General features: G+C 53.1%; 1 protein-coding gene across 1 annotated transcript; it reads right to left on the reverse strand.

Annotated features, from left to right (window-relative positions):
* Window positions 1-1280: 1280 nt before the first annotated feature.
* Window positions 1281-7475, reverse strand: Madcam1 (mucosal vascular addressin cell adhesion molecule 1). Its single transcript, XM_070007889.1, has 6 exons — window positions 7402-7475; window positions 6874-6956; window positions 5971-6243; window positions 5426-5752; window positions 3420-3896; window positions 1281-1571 (listed from the first exon to the last, which is right to left on the reverse strand). The coding sequence occupies exons 1-6, from the start codon at window positions 7416-7418 to the stop codon at window positions 1399-1401; spliced, it is 1350 nt and encodes a 449-aa protein (XP_069863990.1). The 5' UTR covers window positions 7419-7475; the 3' UTR covers window positions 1281-1398.
* Between the last annotated feature and the right edge of the window lie 4569 nt (window positions 7476-12044).

Here is a 12044-nt window from a genome sequence, read left to right on the forward strand (position 1 = left end):
GGTTCTTGACAGGGAGTGGTTTGTGGTGATTGGACTTTGAGAGCAGTGTTTGTGTGGGCGTGGCTTGTGGTGAAAGGGTGAAGGGGCGTGGTTTGTGGTGGGCGTGGCTTCGTGAGGGTAGGGGTCTGTGTGGGGCTGCTTAAGGCAAGCAGGTGTCTTGGGGCATGGTTTGTGATGGGCGGGGCTTTATGGGAAAGGGCTATGTGTGGTTTGTGTTGTGGGCGTGGCCTGAGGTGGGCGGGCATTGTGGGCGTGGCTTGAGAGGTGCTGTGGTAGAATGCCATGCTGGAGCAGACAAAGCTAAGGGACACTTGGGCGTTGGTAACACACACTTGTGATCCTAGCTACAAAGGAGCCTGAGATCTGAGGATCTTGGTTCAAAGCCAGCCCAGGCAGGAAAGTCCGTGAGACTCTTATCTCCAATGAACCACCAGAAAACCAGAAGTGATGCTGTGCTTCAAGTGGTAGAGCGCTTGCCTTGAGCCTAAGAGCTTAGGGATAGTGCCCAGGCCCTGAGTTCAAGACTCACCATCGGGAGGAGGGGAAGGGGAAGCCAACCTTATCAAGACAGTCAATGAGACTCTTATTTCCAATTAATTACCAAAAAACAAATAAAGTCGAAGTGGAGCTGTGGCTCAAGTGGTACACGCTAGCTTTGAGCAAAACTACTCAGGGACAGCACCCAGACCCTGTACTGTTACACACACATGTTTGAGCCCAGGCAGAGGTTAGCCAGACCTTTGATCTCACCCCATCTCCATCTGTGTATAGCAGGTCTCCTGGGGGAGCCCCTCCCAGTCCACCATCCATCTAGATTGTGGGGTGCTCTGACCCTACCAGGCCAGGCCAGCTCAGCAGCCCGTGTGATGTGTGTGGCCCCAGGACCATCCCCTTATTGACCACTAGAGGGAAGATTCTAGCTCTGAACTGCCTAGGCCTCCCCAGAGCTTCTTTCATTCAGCATCTCTTCATGGACTGACCTCCAGCCCTTCCCACACCCCTGCCCCAGCCACTCCCAGAAATGTGACACTTCCTTCCAGCCGCCTCTCTGTGTCTGCTCACATTCCTCTCAAGTATTCTCCCATTTCTTTGGCGACCCCTAGCTATTCCTTCACCCCCAGTGGCCCTTTTATCCAGAAATGCAAAATGTATAAGTGTTCCCCTGGCCAGCACCAGCCCTGTCAAGTGCACCTGTGTCTAACTATGGGGCTGATGAAGAAGGCACAGGGTTCTGGTGTTTTCCAACAGGACACAAAGCACCCGTGGTGGGACCACACAGACTTTATTCTCCAGCTCTGGATGGGCAGGTATAGGAAGCCCATGAAATGGGCTGCTGTCAGTCCTCTTGTTCCAGAACCCTGCAGCTGGCTGCAGAGAGAGGCTGACTGCTTGTGCCTCTCATTCTGGCAAAGGCAGGAGCCGCAGGGGAGCTGGAAGGTGTGTGTGCTCTTCAGCTTGGGTCCGCCAGTGTTTCCACAGACAATAGGTAAGCATCGCCAGCAGAAGCAGCCCCAAGACCAAGCTGCCTACCCAGGGGGCAGTGGGTGGTTGGACAACCTCAGGACCCGGTGCTGCAAAAGCAGGAAAAAGCATGGTCAGGCCTCTGTAGGCCCCCATCTCATAGTACTGACCCGAGTTTCTCAAGTCTGACAATGGACTTTCTAATTGAGATTTTTCATAGAACTTTACAATTCAGAAGTGGAAGCTGGGTGCTGGTGGCTCACACCTGTCATCCTAGCTACTCAGGAGGCTGAGATCTGAGGATCACAGTTCAAAGCCATCCTGGGCAGGAAAGTCCATGAGACTCTTATCTCCAATGAACCACCAGAAAACCGGAAGTGGCGCTGTGGCTCAAGTGGTAGAGCGCTAACCTTGAGCTCAGGGACAGTACCCAGGCCCTGAGTTCAAGCCCAAGAAATGGAAGAAAAGAAAAAGAAAAAAAAATCAAACAATTTAGAAGTGGGTTCACCAATGAGGTGGCCACTGCTTTAACTTGCATGTGAAATGCAGCCAGTCTGTATAGAAAACAGCCATCCCTTACAACCACACTGCTTCCCAGAGACACAGTGCAAAAACTTCAGAACGTATTAAAAAGAACCAAATGTTCAGTCTCAGATTCACATACTATACATGATATACATACATAATATACTGCAGGGCCCAGTCTTTTCTAGGCAGGCCCACTGACACTGAGCCACCCCTCCAACCCAACCTTCTTATATTTTGTTTATTTGGTGCTGCTCCTGGAGCTTGAACTCAGGGCCTGAGCATTGTCCCTGAGCTTTTCTCAAAGCTGATACACTACCAGTTGAGCCACAGCTCCATCTCCAGACTTTTGCTGGTTAAATGGAGATAAGAGCCTCACAGACTTTCCTGTCCAGGATAGCCTCAAAGCACAGTCCTCACTTATCAGCCTCTTGAGTAGGTAGCTAGGATTACAGGCATGAGCCACAGTACCTGGCTTCCAGTCCTTTTTGTTTTCATTATTTTTGGAAGTGCCTGTTTTTTCAAGGGTCAAGTCAGAATTAAATATGGGTTTGGAACCCTGGACCTTCAGATTAAAAGTCTGATGCACTGCTGACTGAGCTATCTGGGCCCCTTTGCTTTAGTCAATTTGGGATAGGGTCTTGTGCGTTTGCCCAAGCTGGCCTCAAACTCTCTTACAAAATGCTTTGAGATTTACATGATCCCTGGAATCTCCAAAGGATTCACAGCCAGAGGCTCACTGGACAGATGGGGAAACTGAGGCTGCACAGGAAATTGCAACATCTTTTGTTTTTGTTTTTTGTCTGAGACCAAAACTGGAACTGGGTATCTGATGCTTTTACTCGCTGGCTGGTGTTCTACCACCTAAGCCATGCCTCCAACCCCAACAATTTTATTTATTTATTTATTTATTGTCAGTCGTGGGGCTTGAACTCTGGGCCTGCGCATTGTCCCTCAGCTCTTCAGCGCAAGGCTAGGGCGCTACCACTTGAGCCACACACCACTTCTGGTTTTCTGAGTGGTTTATTGGAGATAAGAGTCTCACGGTCTTTCCTGCCTGGGTTGGCTTTGAACTTCGATCCTCAGATCTCAGCCTCCTGAACAGTTAGGATTACAGGCGTGAGCCTGGGCACCCTGCCCCAACAATTTTTTTTTTTTAAGGTCCAGTCGTGGGGCCTAAACTCTGGGCCTGGGCGCTGTCCCTCAGCTCTTCAGCTCAAGGCTAGCTCTCTACCACTTAAGCCACAGCGCCACTTCCGGCTTTTTTCTTTTTTGTTTATGTGGTGCTGAGAAATGGAACCCAGGGCCTCAGGCATGCAAGGCAAGCGCTCTACCACTGAGCCACCTTCCCAGCCCCTCCAACAATTTCTTATGTAAAGTTTTGATATAGGGAGTCTTGCCCCTCCCAATCTGTCCCAGGCACCAGTACTCACAGGTTTTCGGGAACACTTGGCCAGGTACATACAGGCTTGCCACCTGGCCACCTGGGTCCAGGCGACACTGGAACCAGCCCCCGGGGACGGAAGTGGCTGGTGGCACACTCAGCCATGCCCGGGCCCCAGCTTCCTTCCTATGATAGGCAGCCAGGCCCCCGGGAGCCAGGGTCCAGTGCACAGCCGTGCCGGAGCCACAGGGTGCCTCACATAGAAGCTCCCAGGGGGAGTCCTTCTCCACCGTCCTGGAGACCTGGTGGATCTCAGGGTGACAGGTCCCAGAGGAGCCGAGAACCTTGGGGCTATGTGTGGAGCTCTGCTGGGGGGTGGTGGGTAAGGAGGAGGTGGCAGGGTGTTCTGAGGAGACAGTGAGGGCCAAGTCTCTGGAGATGGCTTGGGGGGCGTCTGTGAAGGTCACGCTGGAGGACTCCCAGGAGGTGGCGCCAGGGGGCGCTGGTGAGGTCTGGCTGTGCTGGACTGAAAACAATGATTTTTTTTTTTTTCTTCTTTCTTTCCTGCTGCCCCAGGACCCTTCTTCTCCTGCTACAGCTGCCCCATCTGGACCCTGAGATTGGGCCAGAACCCCTCCACAAACCCCCTTCCACACAGGACATGACAGTGGGTTGGACCAGGCTGGTTGTCCCAGATTCTACTCATTCAGCAAAGCCAGCAGTGGGAGGCTGAGACAGATATTGGAAAAACTAGAGCTTTGGGGCTGGCACCTATAAGGTGAATTAATAAGTGTCTCTTGTGGGCTGGGAAGGTGCCTCAGTGGTAGAGCACTTGTCTTGCATGCATGAGACCCTGGGTGCGATTCCTCAGAACCACACAAGCAGAAAAAGCTGGAAGTGGTGCTGTGGCTCAAGCCTTGTTTGTTTGTTTGTTTGTTTTTTTTGGGGGGGGGGTCTGGTCGTGGGGCCTGAACTCTGGGCCTGGGCGTTGTCCCTCAGCTCTTCAGCTCAAGGCTAGCGCTCTACCACTTGATCCACAACGCCATTTCCGGCTTTTTTCTTTTTACTTATGTGGTGCTGAGGAATCTAACCCAGGGCCTCAGGCATGCAAGGCAAGTGCTCTACCACTGAGCCACCTTCCCAGCCCCGAGCACTAGCCTTGATCTGAAGAGCTGAGGGACAGCGCCAGGCCCAGAGTTCAGGCCCCATGACTGGCAGAAAATAAAAATAAAAAAATAAGTGTCTCTTGTTATCACGTGAGAACATGCTTAAAAAATAAAGCCCAGCCAGGCACTGGTAGTTCACTCTTAAAATCCTAGCTGCTCAGGAGGCTGAGATCTAAGGATGTGGTTCAACAAAGACAGCCCAGACAGGCAAGTCCAAGAGACTCTTATCTCCAAAAGGCTGGAAGTGGAGTTGTGGCTCAAATGGTAGAGCACAAAAGTTCAGGGACAGCACCTAAGCCCAGGGTTCAAGCCCCAGGACTGGAAAAACAACCAAGTCCAGGGCTGGGAATGTGGCTCAGTGGTAGAGTGCTTGCCTACCATGCATGAAGCCCTGGGTTCGATTCCTCAGTACCACATAAACAGGAAAATCTGGAAATGGAGCTGTGGCTCAAGTGGTAGAGGGCTAGCCTTGAGCAAAAGAAGCTCAGGGCCAGGCATTGGTGGCTCACACCTATAATCCTAGCTACTCAGGAGGCTGAGATCCGAGGATTACAGTTCAAAGCCAGCCTGGACAGGAATGTCCATGAGACTCTGATCTCCAATTAACCACTAGAAAACCAAAAGTGGTGCTGTGGCTCCAGTGGTAGAATGCTAGCCTTGAGCAAAAGAGCTCAGGGACAGTGCCCAGGCCCAGAGTTCAAGCCCCATGACACAGAGAGAGAGAGAGAGAGAGAGAGAGAGAGAGAGAGAGAGAGAGAGAGAGAGAGAGAGAGAGAGAGAGAAGCAGCAGCTTCTCAGTGCTGCTCAGGCCCTGAGTTCAAGCCCCATGGGAGAACACTATGACCAGCCTTACAGAAAGTGGGGTTCTGGGTGTGGACCGCAGGCTTACCTGGAAAGGCTCGGCAATGGCTTTGTTCCAGGCCAGGTAATCGCATGGTAACCCTGCAGAGGAGGGCAGGCAAGGTGGAGATTGCCAAGGCGGGCACCAACCAACGCTCCGTCACTTGGAACAGGGGACCCTCTGCTTCCTGGAGATCCTCTTCTTCCTCCTCACGACCCAGGGCCTGGACACCCTCTAGTTCTTGGTCTCCTAGGAGCAGGGTGAAGAAGAGGGTGTCCGGGCCCACGGGGGTGACGTTGTGAGTTGTGCAGGATACTTCTTGGCTCTGTCCAGGCACCAGAACTGTTGGGGACACTGCCAGCTGGTCCGGGAAGGCTGGGGAAGAAGAGGGAAGCCAAGGCTGAACCCAATGGAAAGTGTGAGTCCAGGATGAGGAGGTTGTGGGCCCCAAGTAGCCAGGACAAGCCGGGGCTGGGAGAATTCGGGGGAGAGAACAGTGAAGCATGGCAATCTGGGGAGGGGAGTCTGGCAGGATGGGGAGGGGCAGGGCACAGGGAAGGGCAGAGCAGGAACGGGACTGAATGGGACCTCACCGTACACGAGGATCTGCACGGAATGCTGGAAGTTGCGGGCCCCACAGGAGCCCACGCACCTCCGGGTGCCCGTGGCTGACAGCGTAGCCTCGTGCACAGAGAGCACGCTGATGCCAGGGCTGGACTGCACGGCGCCCTGGGTGATGTCCAGGCCATGCCACTTCACCAAGGCTACCATGCCATCCATGCAGGATAAGCTGCAGGTGAGCTGGCATGACCCACCCATTGGCACAGAGATCACCGGCTCCGGGGGCTCCACTTGGAGGGGCTGGCCTGAGGGGACAGGACGCTCAGTGCTGCACAGGCATCCAAGCCAGGCCCCCCGCCCTGAGCCCCCTCTGCTGCCTGAGTCAGTGGGGAGCCAGAGACCCCCACCCCCCCGCAGCCTTCCTCAACCTGGCTTCTTGGAGTCTCCCCTCTAAGAGCGTCCTCAAGCACCCCCTTTTGGAGCCCTTCCCTTCCCTGGGAATTCTTTGCTTTCCCCTAAGCCACCTCTCCCAGACTCCTCCCTTCTCCAACCCCTTCCTTTGTTTTTTTGTTTTGTTTTGGTGCAGGTACTGGGGCTTGAACTCAGGGCCTAGGCACTGTCCCTAGGCTTTTGTTTTGCTGTTGTTGTTGCTTTTGCTCAAGGCTAGCACTTGACCACTTGAGCCACAACGCCACCTCCAGCTTTTTGCTAGTTAATTGGAGATAGGAGTCTCCTGGACTTTCCTGCCCAATCCTTAGATCTCAGCCTCCTGAGTAGCTAGGATAACAGTAGTGCACATCAGCCTGTGTCTGCCTTTCTCCTGAGCCCTCTCCCCTCCCCAGCTCCACGTGTGTCCTACACCCCCTCCCATCCCCAACCCCTTTCCTTCTGTAACCCCCTCCTAAGCCCCTTCCCCTCCCAGCCCTCACACTTACCATGGCCTGGCTGGAGGAGCCCCAGGGACATGGACAGGGCCAGCACGATGGTTAGGCCGTGCTTCATGCTGGTCCCCTCTGTCCTGCTGCCAGAGCGGGAAGCGGTTTAAATAGCAGGGGCCCCGGCTGCTTCCCCACCCCCTCCCCTTGCTGCTCCCCAGGGGGTTTCCTGGGGGGGCTTTCCCAGCCTGACCCTCCACCCTGGAGATGGCCGACAGGCAAGGGCTGGAGGCCAGATCTTGAGCCAGCACCCCAAGACCGCAGTTGGAACAGACTGGATGGAAAGGTGTGGGCTGGTTCCCAGCCCTGTGTTTTATGGACGGGAAGGCAGAGGCTGAAGGCTTGAGGCGGAGGTGTTGAGCATGGAGGTCAAGTGTATGGAAATCGCAGGCTGCACACTCGCAGCTCCCCCCCACCCTCCCCCAGGTCAGCCAAGCTACACCTTCACTTCCGCAGACAGCCACCCGGGGGCAGCAGAGAGCAGCCTTCAGGACTGCATGCCAGAGAACCTTTGAGACCCTGCCATACCTGGAAAATATCTCCATGACCCTGCACTGCCTCCCTTCATCGTAAGACGAAGATCGGGGCCAGGCTGCTGTGATCCTAGCTTCCTCAGGAGGCTGAGATCTGAGGAGCATGGTTTGAGGCCAGCTGGGAAAGGAAAGTCTGTGAGATCTCCAATGAAGCACCAAAAAGCCAGAAGTGGAGCTGTGGTTCAAGCGGTAGAGTGCCAGCCTTGAGCAAAAGAAGCTCAGGGACGGGCTGGGAAGGTAGCTCAGTGGTAGAGCGCTTGCCTTGCATGCATGAGGCCCTGGGTTCGATTCCTCAGCACCACATAAGCAAAAGAGAAAAAAGCTGGGAGAGGCGCTGTGGCTCAAGTGGTAGAGCGCTAGCCTTGAGCTGAAGAGCTGAGGGACAGCGCCCAGGCCCAGAGTTCAGGCCCCACGACCGGACCCCCCCAAAAAAAGAAGAAGAAGAAGAAGAAGAAGCTCAGGGACAGTGCCCAGGCCCTGAGTTCAAGTCCTAGGACTGGCACCAAAAAAAAAAAAAGATGGGAGACTTATTTAGGGGCCACTTGATGGATAGGACTGGGCCCTAATCTCCCAGCTGCCTTTCCTGGATCTGAGATTGTTTTTATTCCAGTCCTGAGGAAAACCTAAAGTCAGTCCTTCATGACCTGCCCCCATCTCAGGCAACTACAGGGCCTTTGCTCAAGCTGTTTTTGTTCCTTGCTCAGTCTCTGCCCAGATGGCTCAGGCAGTGCCCCTCACCTGCCAGCCTCCTCCTCTGACTTTCTCTAGGTGAGGGCGTGGCTGCGCGTGAGGTCCTTGCGCCTCTACCTGAGGGGTGGCTGTGGTCTGCTTCCACCAGGACCTCACACCTCTCAGGCATGCAGGAAGAGAATAGAGGGGCTCAGGATTGGCCTCGAAGGACCTCTGGTGTGGCCTGTGACTCAGTTTCCCCTGCCTACCAGCCTGGGTCCTTTCAGTTCCTACAGTCCAGGAACATGGGAGCTGAAAGTAGAATTTGGAAACTGAGGCATAGACAGAGGAGTCTGGCCTGATGGGTCCAGGTATGAGGATGCCCCGACCAGGCTCCCTGGGGCCCATCCCCCCCATGCCCAGTGTGGTGCCAGGAAGTCAGGCAGGAAGGCAGCCTCCAGGACACAGGCCCTTCTTCCGGAAACTGGGCCCTTGACCCGGGCGGGGGGCCATGAGCCTCATGAATGGGTTGCTTCCCTGCCCTGAGCTGGCTTCCTGCCACCCTCACACCAGCCCGGGGAGGGGTCAGGCAGCTGGAGTCCTGCAGGCCACTCCTCAGCCTGAGACACGTACCACCACGGTCCACCCACATCCCAAAACCTTCCACACTCACTGTGGTGGGGAAGGGATGGGTGGGCCGGACAGAGGAAGAGCATTTGCAAAGGGCTGGGAGGGGAAGGCAAGGTTGAGAAGCACAGGGAGACAGAGGGATAGAGACAGAGAAGCAGAAGCAGAGAGAGACGGAGACAGAAAAACAGAGAAGCCGGGCGCCGGGGGCTCACACCTGTCATCCTACCTACTCAGGAAGCTGAGATCTGAGGATCTCGGTTCAAAGCCAGCCTGGGCAGGAAAGGCCGTGAGACTCTAATCTCCAATAAACCACTAGAAAACCAGAAGTGGTGCTGTGGCTCAAGTGGTAGAATGCTAGCCTTGAGCTGAAGAGCTGAGGGACAGCGCCCAGGCCCAGAGTTCAAGCCCCACAACTGACCAGAAAAAAAAAAAAAAAAAAAAAGACAGAGATAGTGGCAGAGACAAAAAAAAAAAAAAAAAATAGAGACAGGTGGGCTGGGAAGGTGGCTCAGTGGTAGAGCGCTTGCCCTGCATGACTGAGGCCCTGGGTTTGATTCCTCAGCACCACATAAGAAAAAAGAAAAAAAGCCGGAAGTGGCACTGTGGCTCAGGTGGTAGAGCGCTCGCCTTGAGCTGAAGAACTGAGGGACAGCGCCCAGGCCCAGAGCTCAGGCCCCACGACCGGACCCAAAAAAAAAAAAAAAAAATAGAGACAGAGAGAGACAGAAGCAGAGAAAGCGAGGACACAGAGACCGGAAACACAGAAAATTCCAGGGATAGAGACAGACACAAAGAGAGACAGAGAAAAGCACAGAGACAGACACTGAGAGACAGAATCACAATCAAGAGAGAGAGACATGGAAGGGATGGGCCTGGAGCTCTGAATGAGGTAACCACGGTCACCCATGCCCTCACCCCACCCCCAGCATGGCTGGACCCTGTTTGAGGCCACACCTGAGGCATCTCTCATCCTCAGCCTCTTCCTTGGGAGCCCGGCCTGGCTTCCTGTGGCCCTGGGCCCTGACCCTGCCTTCCTCTTCCCGGCATTGCATTGTCCTGCTGGGAGGAAGTCCTTAGGCCTCCCTCCACCGAGGGGCTAGCCCTCCCTGGAGATCTGACATTCTGGCCTCCTAGTCCACAGTGCAGTGAAGAATGTTTCAGAAGACTGCCATCGTGCAATGAGAAGGGGCTGCGGTGGGGAGCCCGGAGCACCCCCCCGGGACCTGACCCATCCTTCTCACTGGTCAGTTTGACTGATGGCTCCTTCTTTAGGGCTGGGAGACCCCCAAGAAGTGTGGATATTCAGCTGCTGGAGGGTGGCTCGGGCTTCTAGGCCTGTGGTGTGGGCCCCTAACTTTTAGATCTTAGGTAGTGTGGAAGGCTGGATGAGGATCAGGCTGCAAAAAGACATATTTTGTGTGTTTGTTTTCAGTGCTAGTAGTGGGGCTTAGACTCTGCCCCTTCGTTTTTAGCTACTACTTGAGCCACAGCTCCACTTCTGGCTTTTTTGGTACTTAACTGGAGATAAGAGTCTCACAGACCCTCCTGCCCCAGCTGGCTTCAAACTGAGATCCTTACATCTCAGTTTCGAGTAGCCAGGATTACAGGTGTGAGCCACCAGCACCTAGTCAGATGATGATTTGAGGTCAACCTAGGCAGGAAATGTTCAAAGGACTGTTTCTACTAATGGCTGGGCCAGGTGATATCTGCCTGACATCCCCAATGAGACCAGGAGCACAAATAGGCCCAGGATGGCCTAGGCATAAAGTGAAAGCCTACCTCAAAAATAACCAATGCACCTGGTGTTGTTGGCTCACACCTGTAATCCTTGCTACTCAGGAGGCTAAGAACTGAGGATCACAGTTCAAAGCCAGCCTGGGCAGGAAAGTCCATGAGACTCCTATCCCAAATTAACTACTAGAAAACTGGAAGTAGCGCTGCGGCTCAAAGTAGTAAAGCACTAGCCTTGAGCAAAAGAACTCAGGGACAACACCAAGGCCCTGAGTTCAAGTCCTATGACCAACAACAACAAAAATGCATTCAGGCACTGGTGTCCATGCATGTAATCTTAGTTATCCAGGAAGCTGAGATCTGAGATCATGGTTTGAAGCCAGCCCAAGCAGGAAAGTGTATGAGACTTTCATTTCCAATTAAGTACCAAAAAATCCAGAAATAGTACTGTGACTCAAGTTGCAGAATGCTAATTTTAAATAACCCTCAGGAGCAGCACCTGGGCCTTGAGTTCAAGCCCCAGGATTGGCACATGCAAGCAAGTGCCGTGCATGCACACACACACACACACAAGAATACAAAAATGGCTGAAGGCATGGCCCAGGTTGTTGGTAAAGCTTCTGGTTGGCACAAAGGAGGCCTTGAGTGTAATCCTTAGTATCACCACATAAAAGTAAATAAATGTGTGTGTGTGTGTGTGTGTGTGTGTGAAATGTTCACAGTGAAAATTAGGTGTCCTCATGGACATTTATGCAATAAAAAAGTGTTTTTGCTGGGCACAGTGGCACATACCTGTAATCTCAGCATTTAGGATTAGGCAGGAAGACAATGGGTTCCAGGCCAAGTTGGGCTAACAAGACCCTGACTCAGATTTTTTGTTTTTTGGTTGGTTATGGGGCTTGGACTCAAGGTCTGGGCACTGTCCCTGAACTTTTTGCTCAAGGCTAGCACTCTACCACTTTGAGCCACAGCGCCACTTCTGGTTTTCCAGTGGCTATTTGGAGGTAAGAGTCTCACAGACTTTCCTCTCTGGGCTGGCTTTGAACCGCAATCCTCATATCTCAGCCTCCTGAGTAGCTAGGATTACAGGCATGAGCAACTGGCACCAGGCTTGTCTCCGATTTTGTAGTATGTGTGTAAAATATTCAATAAAATACTTATTGTCAATAATGTATAAAAACAATTATATTTGGGTGAAATAAGAGATTTTTGTTTGGTAAAATTTTATTTATATCACTCAAGAAATTTGCTGGGCATATAAGCTGTTTCTGAAAAAGATTGGAGTATTCTTTGTGTCTGGATGGGATACTCCCCATGCCAAGGACACTAGAAAATAAGCACAGCTCTTGGCTGGCAGGGTGCCTGCCTTGGGGTAGCTGACCTTTTAGGGAGGTCCTCTTGTTTTCCAACCTCAGATGGAAACCTGAATGTTCCATGAGCACAATCACCTATCCCCGCTGCCCTATGGAGTTAGGACAGTGAGCCTCACTGGGCTATTTCTGTTCATAGAGGGCAATGTCTAGAAGGCGTTTGTGGAGTGGGTGCTCCTGAAGACAAGTAGATGGAAACTAGAGACATTGTTCTAATGTCTGTAAGGAGGAGTACTGG

This window comes from Dipodomys merriami, unplaced genomic scaffold (assembly GCF_024711535.1).
Source record: "Dipodomys merriami isolate MVZ:Mamm:240054 unplaced genomic scaffold, mDipMer1.0.p SCAF_70, whole genome shotgun sequence".
Classification (NCBI taxonomy): Eukaryota; Metazoa; Chordata; class Mammalia; order Rodentia; family Heteromyidae; genus Dipodomys; species Dipodomys merriami.

Bases quoted from the DNA above. Each gene is read 5' to 3' on its own strand.
- Madcam1 (XM_070007889.1), bottom strand. The intron at 6,244-6,873 runs GTAAGTGTGAGG...CTGTCCCCTCAG, and splicing joins GCTCCTCCAGCCAGGCCATG to GCCAGCCCCTCCAAGTGGAG. The intron at 1,572-3,419 runs GTGAGTACTGGT...CTGCTTTTGCAG, and splicing joins CCAAGTGTTCCCGAAAACCT to CACCGGGTCCTGAGGTTGTC.